Raw genomic sequence first — 19,058 nt, 5'->3', positions numbered from 1 at the left:
AATCCGACCCTCCAATCTAACCACCTGAACCTGACCCAACCGAAGTAATTATATATATATAGATAATATCTGAGCCCATTCTGACCTTGTAGGGTTTAACCTGATATTGACCTGACCCGACCCACATCCTTTCTAAACAGATTTTAAAAATCTATAAAAAAATATTAAATTAAAATTTGATTTATGAGTTATAAGGTGTCACTTCAGAGAAGAGAAGGAAAACCAAAACTAAAATGAAAAGAAATCTCAAATTTTAAGGCTATTCTATATATGTAGAAGCATTATGACACAACCGAACAGGTCAATCAAACCTGAACCCGATTTAGCTTAAAGGATCAAAACTCTAACCCGATCTATATTTGAAAAAACCCGTTCCGATATGTTGGATCAATCCGGGTTTACCATTTGACCCGATTCATGGACATTGTCATTTGACATCCCTATTAATTAGAAATTCAGAATTAAGATGGGCCCACTTTGTCGACGAAGGGATGGACGACTAGGATTAGGATTGATCAGAAAACTTTAAAACTAACCACGTGCCGAATGCGTTGGGTTGATGGGGAGTGGCCGAGTGGGGACACGGACATCAAAAGGAAGCAACCCCAGTGCTCACTAGTCACCAGTCACCCCTGCTCTGCTCGCTTTCCCCTAGTTGGGGGCAATGCAAACAAAAGGTGAGAAGCAGAGCTGGAAAGTAGGACCCACGATCCACCAATTAATATATTTTAGGGACCCCCCAAAGTCAAAATCTGACGTCCCAAAACGAGTATTTGGGTGCTCCATTACCCCACTGGATCAGCGTTGTCTTGTTTTGTAGCGACTAGTACTAGTAGTCTAGTCTAGTGGGCGAGAGCCGAGAGGTGAAGGAACAGCGTGGTGCAACAGTCGAGCTTTGAGCTGTATCAAATGGTTCAGATGCTTCCTGCAACCAACCAAGATTCTGCTCAATCAGCGCACAGGTTGGATTTTCGAGAAGCGTAGGAGGATTCGCAGTTCGATTGTGTCTTCGAGCTTCAAAGTTCTTCTTTTGTCCTGTAGTTCTTGTGCTTCTTCCTTCCTGCTTCTTATATCCACTCACTCTCACTCTATTAACTTTAATTCAAAACTTCGTTCTCTCTCTCTCTAACTCTTTCTCTGTCTGTGTCTGTGAATTACAGATTTTACCGCCTTCTGGGGTTTTGTTTTGAAAGGAAAAGAACGTTGCTGTCTGTCAGATTGTCAACTATAAATATCTCTCCACGCCCAGCTCTGTAAATTTTCATCTTTGTCCTCGTTTTTCATGGATGTTCTCTGAGAATCCGGGATACTATAGGAGGAGAAGGTGATTGAAGGCCTGCCTGCCTGCCTTCTTTTCCCTCGACGACCAAGCGCCGATCTCATCTCGCCTCTAGGTATCAATTTCTCTCGCTTGTTGTTGAATCTGGTTTTCCCTCGCTGTCTTGTTAGAGAATGTTGTTCTGTTGAAAATTATTGTTGATTGTTTTTTCTCTTTCGCCTGGCTAATTTTCGTTTTGAGTCTTGTTCCGTCCGGTCAATGTGTGTGAGAGAGAGAGAGTCTGTGTTTGTCTAGTTTTAGATCTGATGATCTCCTGGTAATGCTTCAAGATCTGAGCTGAGGAGCAACTGCATTCAACTTCTCTCCCTCTTCTGTGCTGGTTTGTGTTTCAATTACAGGATTCTAGAGCTCCAAAGTACAATGAAAAGGAGAAAAAAAGGAACACAGTTTTATGGTGGCATTCTCTCTTACTGTCGTCGTGTGAGCTCCGAGAAACTCCGACCGTCGGCCAGTAAATCGGAGATTCCTCCTCTCTTCCTTATCCGAAATTATGAATCTCTCTCTCTCTCTCTCTTTCTCTCTCTGTTACGGAATCATGTCCGTCTTTTGAGGATAAAAGAAGGGAAGAGCTCAGAACTAAGAGCTTTATCTGCTTCTTAGTCAGAGACTGCAGGTGTACGTCCCTCCCTGCCTCTCCACCGTTGGATTCTCCTCAAATTTCACGCTAACGAATTCAAAATCTCATCCAACGGTTCGAAGGTCCCAAAACGGAACGTGTTCCCCTTAACTCCTCAGAATATTCCCATACTACTCCTTTATTTTTTCTTCATTTTAAATTACTGTTAAATGTGAAACATTATTTTAACGGATATCTGCATATCTGCCTTCTTCGGTTTTTGCAGAGGACGGGGACTTGACCTACTTGTCGCTTCTCCTTCTGCAACTTGTTCAACATGCCGAGGTCGAGGTAAGATTTTAGAATAGAAAGCTCATCTCCAACCGATTTGAAAATTGAAATTTCTATTTTTTATTGCTTTCTTTCTCCGAGGTCAGTAACCTCTTTCTTCTTTTATCAGTGATTCACTTCATATCCCATTTCCAAATTCCTGTAGCTAGATAGACTTGTTTCAGTCAATCAAAATCTCAAACAACTTCCTCGCCAAAATCTTAGATGGTTGTGATTGATTTTGCTTAAAAGTAGTAGTGGGCATATGAAGATCGCATCTAGGGATTCACCCATCTCGAGGATTAATTAGACTTTGGGAGTTTGGGGCCGTTCGATAACAGATGAAGTGACCGAAGCTTTGTCTTTTACTAAATATGCTATTTTTTTTTCATTTTTGTTGAAAAGTGAATATTTTTTTTTTATTTCCCAAAAACAGAATAAGCTATAAAGTTAAAAGTTATACCATACCCTCCAATATTTTATTATTTAATTATTTTATCCATTAAAATACAAAGCAACAAATCTTTCAATGATTTAAAAATGTTTTTGCTAATATATATCATTAATAAATTGATTTGAAAAGAATTTCCATGAGACTTCAGGTATTTTTTAAAAACCAATCGTTACTAATAATTTTTTTTTATGTAAGTATAAACATACATATATTTGTATTTTATTATGGATCATATGGAATTGAACTGGGGAGGATCCATATTCAATCAGATTGCTTTGGGATTGCTATAATTGAGTAAGATTTGAATTCGAATTTGGATGGGGGGGGCATTGTTTGCATCCCTAAACTTGTTTATTAGTTCTACCAAAAAAAAAACTTGTTTATTAGTATTGCCCCCTTTGGTCTCCCATTTTAAATTTGAAATTGGTAAGGATTTGACTCTTTAGAGGCCTCCTTCTTTCCCTGCACAAGAGAAGGGCCTTGTCTATTAATATGTTCTAAAATTTTGAGTGTCTCTACCTGAGCAAAGAACTAATGGCTACTGAGGCAAAAATTTTTACACCCATGAAAAATTACGAGAACCAAGAACTTTAGGTGCACAATTCCTTCAAAAGAAGTTGTTAATGTGCTTCACTGTTTTTCACAATCTAAAAGCAGTGCTTATTCGTCTATTTTCATTTTGAACAGTGATCTCATTTGAGATGGTACAACGAGTCAGAAATCCCATTAATTGATCCACCATCAGTTGGTAGAGAGATGGTAATTAACTTGTTTTCAGATATTATACATCAGGGAAAGATAAAATAGTGAATACCAAGATATGAAGCCCTGGACTTATGGCATTTGGTATCCCCAACCAAAAAAAAAAGAAAAAAAACTAGGTTTTCTCTCCATGGGAGTTCAGTTGACCCACAACATAGGGTCCATGAATGCTGTCTTATAGGATCAAATATTCTTCTCTTGAAATGATGGACAAGCTGGTTGGAGATAGGTTCTTTCTTTAATTCCTTTTGTTAATTCTAGTGCTACATGAGAACTCGTCATCTGCATGGATGCATAATAATTTCATGAGTAATGAGAGACTACATTCTGGAGAGAAGAAAATAAGAGAGAATTTTCAAGGAGAAACAGAGTGGAAGAAAAAGTAAGAGCTCGTAGAATTGAAATAGGTCAGAAGAGAAGGGGACTCTTGCGATTGTTACATGCTACAAAGAAGGATAAAAGAAAAAATCAGAAAAATTAAGTATGAAGAAAAAAAAGAAGAAGATATGCATGCCTTTTTTTTTAATTATTAAAGATAAAAGGGAGAAAGTAACATGAGCTTCTCTTTAGTACAATTGTAGTAATTTTGTGTAATGGTGGTTGTGATGTAAAAACCCACTTCATATTATAGTATTTTATTTTAAATTTTGTAAATTGTCAGGTCGGATATTCCTTGTGTTAGAAAATAAGAAAAAGAAGTTTAAGTTTAAAAAATTTGCAAATATGTTGTCATCTCAATGAAGTCTGCTTTCTATTTATTTTGCCTACCTTTTGCTGACTTGGTATTATAAAAAAAAATGCAGCAAAAAATATCAGCATGGCCTACTTTTAAAATGAAAATGTATAGCCACTATCTTCGAATTATGAAAATGATAATAACCAATTAAATATACAGAGCCTGATGAGCCTGTTTTCATGCGAAAACTACCATTTAAAAACATCCATTCGAAGACCACCACCTTAGGTTGTGTTTGGTATCATTATTGTTTTTACTAGAAGTATTTGGGGTTTATCAATACAAAAATTTTTTAGAAATTATCTTGTCATATAACCTCAGATAATCATTCCCACTAAAAAAATGTATGCATTATATTGTTATTGGCATTTATAATAAAAATATCAAATTTTGTGTTTCATGAAGAAGTAATTATACCGGCATTTAATACTAATGTAAACAGTGGCCTATTTTATAAAAAATATGCAGGAGTAATTTGAGTTCAGTCCACCTCAAAATTTATAATGCGATCGCACAGTTTGGGTGAGCGTCAAAGGGAGAAAGATTGGGGAAAGATTATCAATTCACGGGGATGATGTTTAGGGGGGATAGATAAATACACTTGGGTAATAAATGAATTCTGAGGTGGAGTGGACAATAAAAAGGCCAAATGATTCTGGTAAAAGCAGCAACTATACCAACCACAACCTAAGAAAATTCTATGTAGATGCAGCCAATTTAATTTGGTTATAATTCCCTCTTTTCATCTTGATGAGAAGCAAAAGCACTTCCAAGCAATGGCCACCTCACTCCACCTTTTACTTTACGTGGAAGTTGGGCACTGGGCAGGACGGATGGCTTTTGATGTCCATGATAGGACCACGTACTTTTGGACCATTGTTGTTGAAATGCTACTATAGTCCTACATCCTATGGAGGCCAAGATCTGTAGATCTGTTGAGCCTCAGTTCAGTGTGGCCCTAGTCACAGTTCTAGTGAGAACTGAGAATATTGAATTCTTTAGCTTTCTGAATTGGTTTTAAATCTCATTCAGGGTGGGATGTGGATTGGTTCCGGTCTGATGTCAAAAGTAAATTTTCTTATATTATGAATCAAAACTTGTTAGTTTGAATCGAAATTTAGAATAATGAAGTTTTAATATCATCATCTAAATGCCATTAATTTTTGTGTCCACTTTTTTTTTTTTGGTTAACTTTTCTGTTGGAAGAACAGAGGGTCAGAATTGCCTCAGAGGAAAGCCACTCGTGCTCCAGTACATCTCAGGACGTCTGGTCATGAGGCTGATCCGCTTCACAATCGACCCACTATTGATCGAAGTCCAAAGGCGGGTGAGCGTCGATCTCCACGAGGAACTCAATCCGATCCGTTGCATCAAAAAAAGCTTGGCACCCGCATTACCGACCTGGAATCTCAATTGGGTCAGGCCCAAGAAGAGCTGAAGAAACTAAAAGAGCAGTTGGCTTCTGCAGAAGCTGCCAAGAGAGAAGCTCAAGAAGAGCTGGAGAAGGCGGCCAGGGAGCCAGTCGCCGAGGAGACCACTAAAGAAGTAGAAAAGCCGCTTCCTCTAGAGGAAATCCATAATTCCAATGGGGAAACTAGCTTCAGCAATCCAGAAGAGAGTTGGTCAGAAACTGATGTTTTCGAAGTTCCACTGGATAATATCCCCTCTGAACCCAAGAGCGAGCTTACGAACATGACCGAGCAAGAAGAGAATGAAGCCGGTGAAGCTGAAGTTGGGTGTCACATTGCTGAAACTGAAGCAACACTAGTGTTAGAGCCGGTGAAACCACCATCGGATGACTGGGGCTTGGTGAGTTCAGAGATCATGTTGCTCAAAGAGAAATTGGCTGAGAAGGAGAAGCAATTGGAGGTGGTTCGGGATGAGAACGAGCTTTTGAAAAGGAAAGTAAAGGAGGCAGCAGTGGAGTCAGCTGCATTTCTAGTTATGGAGGAAGAAACTGCTCTGAAGCTGGCTAAAATGGGAGAGGACCTGGAACAGAGTAAGGCGAATGTGGCTCGACTGAACCAGCAATTAGAGATGGAGGAGGGAGCAAAAGCAGCATTAGAGACAGAGATGAAGAAGCTGAGGGTGCAGACTGAGCAATGGAGGAAAGCAGCAGATGCAGGTGCAGCTGTGCTAGCCGGTGGAGTGGAGATGAATGGGAGGGTAGCAGGGAGGTATGGCTCGATGGAAAAGCATCTCGGCGATGGTGGGTTTGAAACGGCTGGTGGGTACACTGGATTTGTGGGGTCTCCAATGCTGGGAGATGATTTAGATGATGGATTTGGAAGTGGGAAGAGGAAGGGTTCCGGGATCCGGATGTTTGGAGACTTGTGGAAGAAGAAAGGGCAGAAATAGATCATACCCGAGCCCCTCTCTCTCTCTTTCTGCACCGAGTCTGTGCTTGGTGCTTTAAGCTTACTATTTGTGTCTTAATTGCGAAATAGTTGCTTACGGTTTCGCATATGGGCAGATTCTGTGTGCTGCTTTATCATCTAGCTAGGTGTGATAATCGATATTTTCTTGTTATTATTGATCAAATTGTTTCTTGTGATTCAACTATGACTAATCCATCTGGGTGTAATTGATAGCCACCTTTTACTAACAGATGATCTTAACCATGTAGCAGTCTTACCTCCAGATTTGAAGCTTTTGATGGTGTTGCTGAGCTCTACTACCTAATACATGATTTTAAGAACTTTGGTCGTTTTTCTTTCCAATTTTGTTTTGCATTTCAGACCCAACCCGGTCTCCAAAAACCCATCGTTTTAAACTAGGAAAAGGAGAAGTTTAGCTTGCGAATTCTATGGTACAGAAAAGCATGTCTTCTGTTCTGTACTAGTACTGCAGATTTCACTTTCCACTGTAAAATGTTGCACCCAGTTTTGTAGTGTTGCCACCTGATACTGTTGTACATATGCTGTGAAACATCATTTCTTACTCTTAGCAAGCATGGGGTGCAATACTGCAATGTTACAGCTTCAGAGAATTAGATTACGGTTGTCAATAGATTTGGATTCAATCCGATAGCATTGAATTCGGGCATCAATTACACCCAATTGGGCTGGATTTTTTTTTATTTTTATTTTTTGATAAAGGTATAAAACCAACTGGATTCGATGGGACGGTAAATAATTTATTTTTATTTTGGATAGGATTCGTCGATTTGATATCTGATGCTCTCGATCCAAGGTAGTTATTGAACTGATGTCAATTGGGTAGAGTTGAGGTGGTAGGGAAAAGCCTTGTTTGAAGATCCGCAAGAAAGAAAGCAGTCAGAGGCCCAATGAGTTATCCCGGAGGCCCAAGGAGTTATCCCGGGGTAGATACTCTAACATTCAACTTAGTTGATGAAGGTGGGTGATCGGGCCGAGCATTTAGAGAATAGTGTTAGTCCGAGTAGAGTAACAGTATGAAAGTTAAGAGTTGAATTCTTTACCTTGAGTGGGGGGTACTTTTTTATAGCCAATGACCCGTATTCTGGTCGGATGAGGTTTCTGAAGTTGTTGGGATGATGTTAAATGCTGAGGTCTTCGGAATAAGACCTAATCCTCAGCGAAATTGCTCCCATCTACTCTCTTGTCTTAGTCGCACTTATCCACATGATGTGGTATCGATGTAGCCAAAGAAATGAAGTAGACCAAAAAGGTAACATGGCTGAGGTGATTAAGCAACCATGGAGGCGATACATGACATTCGAAACCAACTCAACCATAACCCAAACAGATATCATGGTTCATGGAGACCATCAACATTTTCATGGTGTTATGGTAAATTCTCAAACAGATCGCAGATCCCCCAATTGTCTTTTGATTTGAGGTGAAATCAGAGACCCCCTGATATCTTGGACCAACATTCGTTAATGGTATTTTTATAGAGACCCCTGATATCTGGGACCAACATTTGTTGATGGTATTTTTTATAGGATTCCATATCATCGACTCAATCCAACAATATGTCATGATATTACAAAAAGAAAGGTAACTTACTGAAGTTGAAGCCTTCAGTGCCACGCACCAACGAACATGCCTTCCCATGAAATTACCTCCCCTGATTTTTTATAAGACAGAAGTTTTTTTTTTTTTTGGTATTCGGTGCCATGCACCATTAATGGTTTCCCTAGAACTCTTCTTCTTCAAAGTGATGGTTGTGGGATTTGGTCACTGGAACAAACCAGTTAATAAACCAACGAGTTAGCCCTTTGTTTAGTTTAGTTAGAAGTAGATCCCTTTAGTTAAAATTCTCTAATAAGAAATATGAAAATGTCCAAAATACACATGTAGTTATATTGAGGCTGGTTTCTATAGATAAAAAAACAATGCGAATTTTATGAACAATAAAAAAAGAGAGTTTAAAGTTACAGCTTTACCTTTGAAGTTTGAACGATAGATTTGAAGGGAAAATTAAAAAAAAAAAAACATAAATAAATCATTTTGGATAAAAGATTGGAAGGACTTGGGGTGAGAATTGATATGAAAAGAAAATTTGGAAAATAAACATTTTGGTCAAAAGTAACTGCATATTTTGGCCATTTTTGTGCCTCTTATTTGAGGACTCTAACAGGAATCTTGCAATTGTATCAAAAAAATCATGGGAGGTGATTGCAATAATCCAACTTTAAGGGAAGTTTTAGTAATAATTAAAAACATTAGGGGAGGTTTTAGCAATTTACCCAAAAAGATAGTGTAAGGTCGCCTGTTTGTTATAGTGGAGAGACTTGGGATCGAATTCCACCTTTACCTAGGTTGTGGGGGTGCCCATGGACTGGTTTTGGATTGGACCCCATCCAAACCCAAATCAATTTGGACTGATTGGCCATATTTGTGTAGTTAATCCAACTTTAATTATTAAATCAAATTATTAAATAATATATTATTAATATTCAAACATATCTACGTATGTATATATTCATTCAACATTTTATACATTATTGTTGTTTGTTTCGAGTTCTAAGTTACAATTTAATGCATAAGGAGTTGTTTATGTTTGAGAAAGTGTGAATGTAATTTAGATAATAGTTTTAAGTGACACTTTTTAACATTTCAATTTGATTTTTAAATTATATTTGTTATTTGTGTAGGTATGCATGTTACTTGGGCTTTCTAATTGGGCTAAGCCAATAAAATGGCCCAAACCATGTTATAAACCGAACTATTACAGTTTGGTATGGTTTGGCTTTAGTATATGGTTCGATTTGGTTTGAGAATTTCTCAAACTGTAATTTATTCATTTAGCCCGTGATCTTCTCCAAATCGGACAGTGGACACCCTACTCAAGGTTCATACCGGGAAACTACTATTGGAGCTTGGTGAAGTCTTAGAGAACTGGGAAGACTTGGACTAACAGCAGTGGAATTGGGAGATGCATGGTTTTAACAATGAGACATGGAACACTACGTATAACTTGGAGTTTGGATTTAATCCTCACAACAAAGATTCAAAATATCGATCAGTCGACACGTATCATAACGGGAGTTTCCCGATACGCTTCTATAAAGAGTGTATCAGGGTTTTGATCGATTCAGGGGGTGAACGGACTTTAAACCGGCCCCTCTAAATCGAAATTGGAGAAAAAAAAAAGAAAAGAAAAACTAACGATTGGAAACATTAACACTACATAGCGATCATGAGAGTCTTAGGTAAATTATCATAATCAAGAATGTAAATCAGGGCTAAAACAAAGAAACACACCCAATGGCACATACGTAAATTGTTTTTATTCAATAATAAATACACTAATACAATAATGTTGGACTCTAAGGGAATACACTATAGAATAAATACATGATTTGAAAATCATTATAACAGCAGGCAATATTGCAAGGGAGTCCAAATGTAGAGCTATGGGAGGTAATTTGAGGAGTACAAAGGAACAACATATAAAAAAATCAATCTTTTGATAGTTGGCGAGATAAGCAAACTGAAATTACAGCCCCCATAGTCTATTAGTAGTCTCCCTATAAATCGCATTTTGTTCGAAAATTTGGCATCAATCCATGTTCAGAATTTAGAACTAAGAATTCTGAGGTGGCAACTTTAAAGATTATTAATACTGAGCCAATCATGAGACTCCACATTAGCTTCTTACAATTGGATCCCATACATGTGTAACATTAGCCACATCATCATCTTTCCAGGTGGTAAAATTAAAGTGGAAGAGACCAAAGTGACCCATCTTGGTTACTTTTTTATTTTCTTGGAAAAGGTTAAAGCCATGAATGAAGAAAACCCTATACTCAAGCAATCCATCTTACAACAACAAAGCAGTTCTGGAACATTGTTGTGGGCCCATTCAAACGATTTTCTGAAAAAGCCCATTCAAACGGTTCAGTTTCTCACTCTCTAGAACCTTCCCATTAAAACCAGAACCATCTCATCTCGTCCCACAACATTGTTGGCCTTCTGCTCACAGCGCAACGCAGCGCTTCTCTCTTTGCGTAAATTGTAGCAGAGGAAGGTGAAGAAACATTGGCAATGGCGGAAGAATTGGAGCTAGATTTGGCTGAACTTCGCCACCTTCAGAACATTGCGAAAAGGCCCCGGATTGTCTCCCTCCTCTCCTCCGAGATTCGCAAGTTAGAGAAGGTCTTCTCTTTTCCTTTCCCTTGGATTGCTCTGCCTTCAGTAGCTTTCTGTGTGGTTAGTTGCATCTGGGATTTCTTGTTTATTGATGGGTTTTAACCGCTAACTCATTAATGGGTAAGTTTTCTTTGTGGTGGGATATGTTTGTTCTAGTTAGAGGTTCCCTGCAAATGGATTTTGAAATCGAGGATTGAGAGGTTATTCGATTAGGTGGATGGTTGATCCTGGTTAAGAGGAATTGGGTCTTTATTGGATTGATGGTTCGTTAAATCAACCGATATGGACCAGAAGATATTACTGTTTACAGTTCATTCCCTATGCAAAAACCTCTATAGTAACGGGAATGGGAGATTGGGTGGGTGAGTGGGGTAAGAACAACTGTATGATTTTTTTTGGGTACATGAGATAACTTGTTTGGTGACTTAATATATAGACTCAATTATGGGATTCTTTTCATCTTTTTATTGTTGTTGTTGTTGTTGTTGTTGTTAGTATTGGAATCAGCATGTTGTATGGGATATTCTTATTCTTTTGGTCTGGATTTTGAGAAATGAAGACTTGTTCCCAATTATGTATTAATTCTTGAGTGACTTTCAACTCTGTAGTTAAATCTTCTATCTACCTTTTTGATACCAATTCTACTGTTTGAGTATCAAAATAAATTAGGGACACACCTCAAGTTTTTTTTTAGAAGCACACCCCCAACATTCACGGTTCAACTCTGTAGTTCAACTTCAACATTGTGTCTTCTTATGTATGCAATTAGTTTCAGTGTGAAGCACATGAGACTGAAGGGATGCAAAATGAATGTAAGATTGAAAAGCTTTAGAGTTGAATTCTTGTGCGAATGTTAAAACAAATTGTCCGAAGGCAATGAATTAGTTATTGGGTTTATAAACCACCATATTGATAATGAAGATTCATACTCTACCAGGATTCAGAATGTCAGATAATGCAATATATGAGTTATCCAGTAAATGTTTGTGTATATTTGGAGCTTAATTGGAGTGTTACTGTTTCAAGTTGCTTCACATGGGTGATTTAACTTTAATGTTCAAAAACATATTTTGTAGAGAATATTCAACTTGAAATGGGAACGAATTTTGCATCAGGTTTGGCACATGGGAGGTGTTTGGAAGAAAGGTGATCCTGCTTCCTTTGTCCCATGTGGTACCTAATGGCACTTAAGTGTCTGAAACAATAATAAAATATTGAGCTCCTAGTTTCATGCCAAAACCTCTTTCTCTCTCTCTCTCTCAGCCTCACACACACACACACACACACACACACACACACACACACTTCTTTCTTCTTTTTTTGTTTTATTTATTTGCTAAAGACTATAAAACCATAAGTTGAAATCACCAACCACTGAAATGATGTGTACATCCAGGTTGGAAATGATCAATCTAAATTGTAGAGTGTTTCTAAATCATTCCCCCCTTCTGGTTTTATTGTTTTCTGGAATGTATTTTAATCAGTGTTGTGTTGACATGGATGTGGGAGTTGGAATCTGTGACACGTTTCAAGAGTCTGAGTTGGCAAGATGAGAAAACATGGACTTGTGGACATGTCTATGTAAAAGTATATACTATTAAAATACTTTATCAAAAAAAGTATATACTATTAATTTTTTTATTAATAGTAAATACTACGAGAATAGTCCTTTTTTTATTTTAACATTATATACCTGCAAAAATGGGTCCAAAATGTTGTCTTTTTTACCAAGTAACAGTGTAACACTTGATACACAATGCGCCATTCATCTTGTACACAAGCTGTTCATTTATGTCAATAAACCAGGAGATAGAAAGGAAATGTTACATAGAAGTGTCCTAAAAATCTGTGAAGTGTCAGACCCTGATGTATTTGACACAGACACACTGACCCTTTCAGGAGAGTCTATGCAACAGTGATTTTAGTTTTATTTGTTGTTGTTGGCCTTGAGAGATCTGTACGTATATTCATGTGGATAGCTAATACAGAAAATTGTGCTTTGATTACACATTTGAGCATGAACTATGGTCCTGTTTTCTCTTGAATGAAGAATAAATCATTGCGACAACCAACAACCAAGAAGCCTGCATCTGATTTCAAGCTTTTGAGTCAAGTAGACTCTAACCTTTACTATCATATTTTCCAATTTTTTTTTTTGTCAGCGTATCATATTTTCCATTTATTGAAGACGTATTTTCTTTCATAAGCTGACTTTGATTTATTCTCCACAGTCATCAAAAGATGCCGTGTCACCAGCTATCACACAGACTCCAGCTCCAGTGAAGGTGCCAGCAACCCCTGCAGTGAACTATGTTACACTTAGCTCATTCAGCTGGGATCAAGACAGTAATAAAATCAAAGTATGGGAATCGGATTCCATGTAAACAGAGAACATGAACCACTTTCATGTTATACTTGCCAAAGGGGAGTAGTATTTTAGATTTGCTTTTTTTTAGGTGGGGTAAGGGGATTTCTTATATTTGATTGGGTGTTGTATTTTGTTGCATTATGGCATTGAAAATTGAGCTTGTACCTGCCAATTGAATTCACAACTTCTGATTGCCATTGAAATTGCTCTTTTTCGTGGTTCAGTGGCTTTGTACATCCTTAGGTACCCTATATTAATTATTGTCCTCCCAATACTTGATTGAATATTTGCTTTTGTTGCAAGTTATGTATAATATGGTAATTTGTCATGTTTGAGTCAGTCTTAATAGTTAATATGCCTTATCAAATGCGTATGCTAAGGTTTTGGATTGAAGTTTAGAAGTTAGATGCAAGAGGAGTTTTTTTCCTGCTGTGTTTTGCGTAGCCTTTCCTTCCTTTTGCCCCTTTGTTTATCATTATCTGATTTAGACATGCAATGCATAGATTTTTATATCTTGTTGTCATCTTGTAATCTAGAGGTTGAGGTTTGTTTGATGGTAAATTTTCAACTCTATCTTCAGATATATGCCTCTTTAGAGGGAGTTGAGCAAGAGAAGGTGGAGACTGTGTTCAAGCCGATGTCTTTAGATATAAAATTCCATGATGTACAAGGGAAGAATTACCGATGTGCCATACCAAAATTGAACAAAGAGATTGTTCCAGAAAAATCAAAGGTGGTTGTCAAGCCCACAAGGGTTATTATCACACTGGTCAAAGCCTCAGAAGGCAACTGGTTGGATTTGCACTTCAAGGAAGATAAAGTATGTACTGCTCATTTTTCCTGTAACCTGTTCTATTTTTGCTATTCAGGGCCTACCAATATTTTCTGTCGATGCATCTCTGATATAAGTAATTATCGTTTTATCTTGTGTTTTCTGCAGCTGAAGCCAAATATGGACAAAGATCGTGATCCAATGGCAGGAATAATGGACTTAATGAAGGTGAATCTCCTTTTCGCTCTTTACTTGTCTATGTTGGTGGTGTTTAATGATGGTGAAGTCTTGGGTATTTTTCTGAGCTTAGGTAATGGTTTGGTGTTCATTTGGCAGAACATGTACGAGGAGGGAGATGATGAAATGAAGAGAACGATTGCAAAAGCTTGGACTGATGCTAGATCTGGGAAAGTAGCTGACCCAATGAAGGGGTACCCACCCTTGAGTTAAACCTTAAATGGTAAAATAGTGTGGCAACCTGGAAATAGAAGAACAGATTCCTAGTTATATTTTGTCTTTGCGGGTTTCTATTGGTGATCGCTTGTGTTATTTTCTAGTCTTAGCAGAGCTTTTTTTTTCTGTCATGTTCATGAATTTTGGATATCCCCGACTTTTTGGAAGAATCAATGGATCTACTAGCACTGGCCAAAACATCATTTGATCCGATAACAAATTAATATATCATTGCATATGCAAAACTGAAATATATAAATTTATTATTGAAGAATTAAATGAAAAATATGCATTCTTCCTCTCGTTCTTGATTCCAATGAGTTTCTTCCCTTTTTTGATACAAGGTTTCAAGTTTTTTTTTTTTTTGTTTTTGTTTTTGTGGGTGGAAACTCTTAGGCATTTAAGATGAAAATGGAAGGCTTGGAAATAAAAGAAAAAAATCTGGAAAAGTATGAAAAGCAGAAAACATAAGGGCTGTCGATGGACTGGATATTGGTCCAACCCGATCTGGTCCAATATGAATCCATTACAGATGGACCAGGTCGAATCCAATCCTAGAAATGCTTTGGACAATTAAATCTGGAGTGGTCCAATTCAATGTCTTATTGGAATGTTAATCTGTTCAAACTGGTTTTAATTCAGATTGAGTCCAACTCAAACCCGGTCTATTGGCACCCCTCCCCTACTTTTATCTTCTATTAAAGGACCAGATATTGGTTCATTACAGATGGACCAGGTCGAATCCAATCTTAGAAATGCTTTGGACAATTAAATCTGGAATGGTCCAATTCAATGTCTTATTGGAATGTTAATCTGTTCAAACTGGTTTTATTTCAGATTGAGTCCAACTCAAACCCGGTCTATTGGCATCCCTCCCCTACTTTTATTTTCTATTAAAGGACCAGATATTGGTTCATTACAGATGGACCAAGCTCAATCCAACCCAATAAATACTATGGACCATTAAATTTGGACTGGTCCAATTTAATGTCTTATTGGACCATCCAATCGGTTCAAATTTATTTTGATTCAGACGAGATCCAACCCATTGACTGATTGACACCCCTAATCTTCACGTGGTCCGTCCTGGCCTGTATCAGTCTATCAACCGATACAAGTTGGATTTCATGCAATATGATTATGAACGATACCAACCAGCATACGTGGAATGGATGGGTAGTACCAACTACCAACCCCATTCCACCATTCCAGCCATGCCATGCAGTGGTCATTGTGGAAATGGATACATATACAAAAACGCCCTGTACCGTACCGTGAACCTGATGTAAAGAGAGAGTGGCTAGTGAGTGGGACGAGAATGAGATCATTGGGAAAGTGAAATGTAAGGTGATTTAGAAACTCGACACAAATAGCTTTCTAGTTGTATCATTGAACAGTGATAAGAGCCAACGGTTGCACTCAAAGAGAAAAGGATACAATCCAAGCAGTGGAGTAGCATGCAGTGAGACAGAAACTTGGAAGGACGTCGAGGAGAATAGTTATAGAATGGCTATGAAGTGAACAACAGTCGCATAATGATAAGTACCAATTCAAGACAACGACCCAACCACATAACCGGTGATTGACTGAGAGAGGGTGAGGCTGATTCTTTAAGAAAATGGCAGCCGAGCTATTGCTCTCAAAGCGACCATGACAAAGCCTCTAAAATTTAAATTCGCTGTAAATTTTGCAATTTGGCTTACAGCAAATTTAGGTCCAGGCTCAGATCAAACTGTCATGTTTTAGTTGGATAGAGAAGCAGGTGAAACACTTTTTATTATCTAGCACCGGGAAATTCTTTGAGGCTATATTTGTATCTCTATGTATCAGAATCACATCCATTGTGCCTACTGTAAAACCGACTTGCATTCTATACAGGAACAAGTTGCACTTCTCACTGGGTTATAGTTGCATTATATTACTCAGATCTTTATGCAAATGAACAATGCGACCTTCGGCCTTCTGTTTTGATAAAAAACAGAAGGTTGAGGACTGAGGGAGCCACAGCTTTCTGTTTATCTTATCTTTTGTCAAACCAAATACAGCCTGAACTCTGAAGGTGGCGTTGTTCATTTGGATGAAGATCTGAGTAAGGCCAACTATAAACAGTGAGGAGTCAATGGATCAGTGATGGATTTTTTCGAAGCAAAGTGTGGTATTAAACAAGGAGACCCCCTTTCTCCCATTCTTTTCACCTTCATTGTAGATGTCTTGAGTAGATTAGTAACAAAAGCTGATACAAAACAATTGCTAAGAGGTTGGAGAGCTGGGAGGGATAGAGTATCGATTACCCATTTACAATTTTCTGATGATACCCTATTGTTTTGTGAAGGGGACAATGTGGTGTGGGTTAGATACCTAAAGCAAACACTGCAGCTCTTTGCAAGGTTATCCAAATTAAAAGTCAATTTCGAGAAGAGTTGCATTGCAGGTGTAAACATGGAGGATAGATAGTTAGAAGTTTGTGCTGAAATCTTGGGTTGCAATGTCTCTCAATGGCCTTTAAGCTATTTAGGTTTACCCTTAGGAGCCAACCCGAAGTAGTTAAGCTTTTGGAATCCAGTTGTAGAAAAGGTGACAAAGAAACTGGCTTGTTGGAAAAAGGGCTACATTTCCCTAGGTCGGATAACCCTAATAAAGTCGACTCTAGCAAACCTCCCTGTGTACTATATGTCAGTCTTCAAAATGCTGGTGGAAGTAAACAAGAGCATTGAGAAATTAATAAGAGACTTCTTATGAGAGCCAAGAGAAGAGAAAAGAGATCACAAGGTGTGCTAGGAGATAGTCAGTAGAGATAAAAAGTATGGGGCCTTGGGATAGGAAATATCCAAAAAAAAAAAATTATCTCTACTAGGGAAGTGGCTATGGAGAATGCCAAGAGAAGGGGAGAAACTATGGGCAATGGTGGTGGTGAGGATACATGGGCTACTAGACAATGGGTGGGATGCTGGATCACTACAACAGGTTACTAGAGCTTCACCTTGGAAGGCCATACAAGCAATTCTACCTTATTTCTTGCCTCTTGTAAGGTATGAACTCAATTCTGGCAACTTAATCAAATTTTGGGATCAAATCTGGTATGGAAACTCTCCTTTGAAAGACTTGCACCCCCCTTTGCATTCTTTATCATGTTTCAAGAGTGAGCCCATTTGAACTTTCTTAGTCGCTTCAAACTCAACCAATGGTCTTGATTGAAAATTTGGCTTTAGAAGGGGATTAAGGGATTCAGAAATTGATAATGTATTCTCTTTAATCCAAAACCTTGAAGGAACTTTCCTTGATCCTGATAAGTTTGATGAAAGAATTTGGACACTTTCCTCTTCGGCTTTGTTGTTTTCCTATAACTCCTTTTCAAAGTGTCATGCTTTGAAAGCTCGTGTCATGCTTTTCTTATCTTTAAATTTTGGAATTGCAGGGTTTAAGTTTCAGAGCCAGGGAAGCACGATGAAGGCAGAGTTCTAAGCTATTTTGAAAGCTTTTTTTTTATCAGGGAGAAAAATTGGGAGTTGGTGATGTTGTTTACAGATTCTCTTCCAATAGTCCAAGACTTAGGAAAACTTTAATTCCATAATTCCTTGGAATTATCTTCTTTTTTTTTTTTTGTTAAGATGAACCAGTCTCTCGTTAAGATATGTAAATAGATCCTGGGTGGGACCTGCACATAGGCTAGCACAATTAATGAAGTTTTTATTTTTATTTTTAATAAAAGTAAGGGGGCTACACCTAGGCTAGCACAATTAATGAAGTTCGAGGATCATATCGAATGCAGGTTTGATGTCCTTCCGAGGGGCATTATGGACAATGTTGATGTAAATGCTATTTATTTTACCCATCAAAAAGAAAAAATTGGAAACAAATTTTTCATGTCATTTGTATAGTGTCAGGAGTGTCCAACAGTTTCACCTTGGGAACTCAATAGCATTGCCAAAGTCCTCTGTATTATATTAGTCTCTAGGAGCTGGATGGTAAAATATTCGGAAATCATGGTTTTTAAAACCAACACAGAGACCAAATCGGTCAGGGGTCCGGTTACTAGGTCGAACAATCCGATCATTCAAATCAAACGGTCAGCCCATTCTGGCAAAAAATTAAAAAAAAAAGGTCAAAACCGTTCGAATAGTTAACAGACTGGGTCAGCAGTTTACTGACCAAAATCAACGGTTTTTGAAGAAATTCTGGTTTTGGGGAAAACCAAAACCGGTCACCTGACCGATTCTCAGTTTTTCCGGTCTGGTTTTGAAAACCATGTCAGAAACCATATTTAAATAACAAATCTCAAATAACATTTACTTTAGAAGAGATGAAAACTAATCAATAAGGCTTGGTTTGGAAGGAGTACAAATACAAATTTGTAGAGTGCAAAACCTTGTACTTTGTATTATTTTGTATATATTTGCACTGTACATATTTGTATTTGTACTCTTTCCAAATTGAGCCTAACTGTAATGGATTCAACTGACACAATCATAGTTTTCAAGGCGCCAAGGCAAGGCTAGGCAACAGGTGGGTGTCTTGTCACTTAGTCGCCTATGCAAGCACCTAGGTGATGGATTTTTTTTAAGTAAAAATCACATATCATAAGGTAGTTCCCTAGGTTCCGTAACTTTCTTTAATAATTATCCATAATTTTCATAAGAAGCTTCATGTTTAAGTCTAGAAAATCAACATATCTATGAGAATAAAAAGAAGAAAGGAAAGAAAATTAAAAAA

At 37.8% G+C, this 19,058-nt stretch overlaps 2 protein-coding genes across 6 annotated transcripts; both read left to right on the top strand.

Moving 5' to 3' along the window:
* Positions 1–800: 800 nt before the first annotated feature.
* Positions 801–6,817, top strand: LOC148862111 (interactor of constitutive active ROPs 4-like). 4 transcript variants are annotated; one of them, XM_088985609.1, is made up of 4 exons: positions 801–1,021; positions 1,161–1,394; positions 2,182–2,246; positions 5,389–6,817. In XM_088985609.1, the coding sequence occupies exons 3-4, from the start codon at positions 2,233–2,235 to the stop codon at positions 6,533–6,535; spliced, it is 1,161 nt and encodes a 386-aa protein (XP_088841735.1). In that variant the 5' UTR covers positions 801–1,021; positions 1,161–1,394; positions 2,182–2,232; the 3' UTR covers positions 6,536–6,817. The 4 variants fall into 4 exon arrangements, with proteins under 4 accessions (XP_088841735.1, XP_088841734.1, XP_088841736.1 ...); XM_088985608.1 differs by having other exon boundaries at positions 804–1,037; XM_088985610.1 differs by having other exon boundaries at positions 804–1,046.
* Positions 6,818–10,349: 3,532 nt separating this feature from the next.
* Positions 10,350–14,546, top strand: LOC148862110 (uncharacterized). 2 transcript variants are annotated; one of them, XM_088983228.1, is made up of 5 exons: positions 10,350–10,761; positions 12,987–13,115; positions 13,704–13,943; positions 14,064–14,123; positions 14,232–14,546. In XM_088983228.1, exons 1-5 carry the CDS (start codon positions 10,651–10,653, stop codon positions 14,343–14,345), a joined length of 654 nt encoding a protein of 217 aa, XP_088839354.1. In that variant the 5' UTR covers positions 10,350–10,650; the 3' UTR covers positions 14,346–14,546. The 2 variants fall into 2 exon arrangements, with proteins under 2 accessions (XP_088839354.1, XP_088839355.1); XM_088983229.1 differs by lacking the exon at positions 12,987–13,115 and having other exon boundaries at positions 10,513–10,761.
* The last annotated feature ends 4,512 nt before the right edge of the window (positions 14,547–19,058 follow it).

The sequence above is a fragment of the Nelumbo lutea genome, chromosome 4 (genome assembly GCF_056320005.1).
Source record: "Nelumbo lutea isolate HS-2025 chromosome 4, American lotus-T2T, whole genome shotgun sequence".
NCBI classification, from domain to species: domain Eukaryota; kingdom Viridiplantae; phylum Streptophyta; class Magnoliopsida; order Proteales; family Nelumbonaceae; genus Nelumbo; species Nelumbo lutea.
Note: the sequence above shows the minus strand (reverse complement) of the source record. Positions and strands in the feature narration are given on the sequence as shown.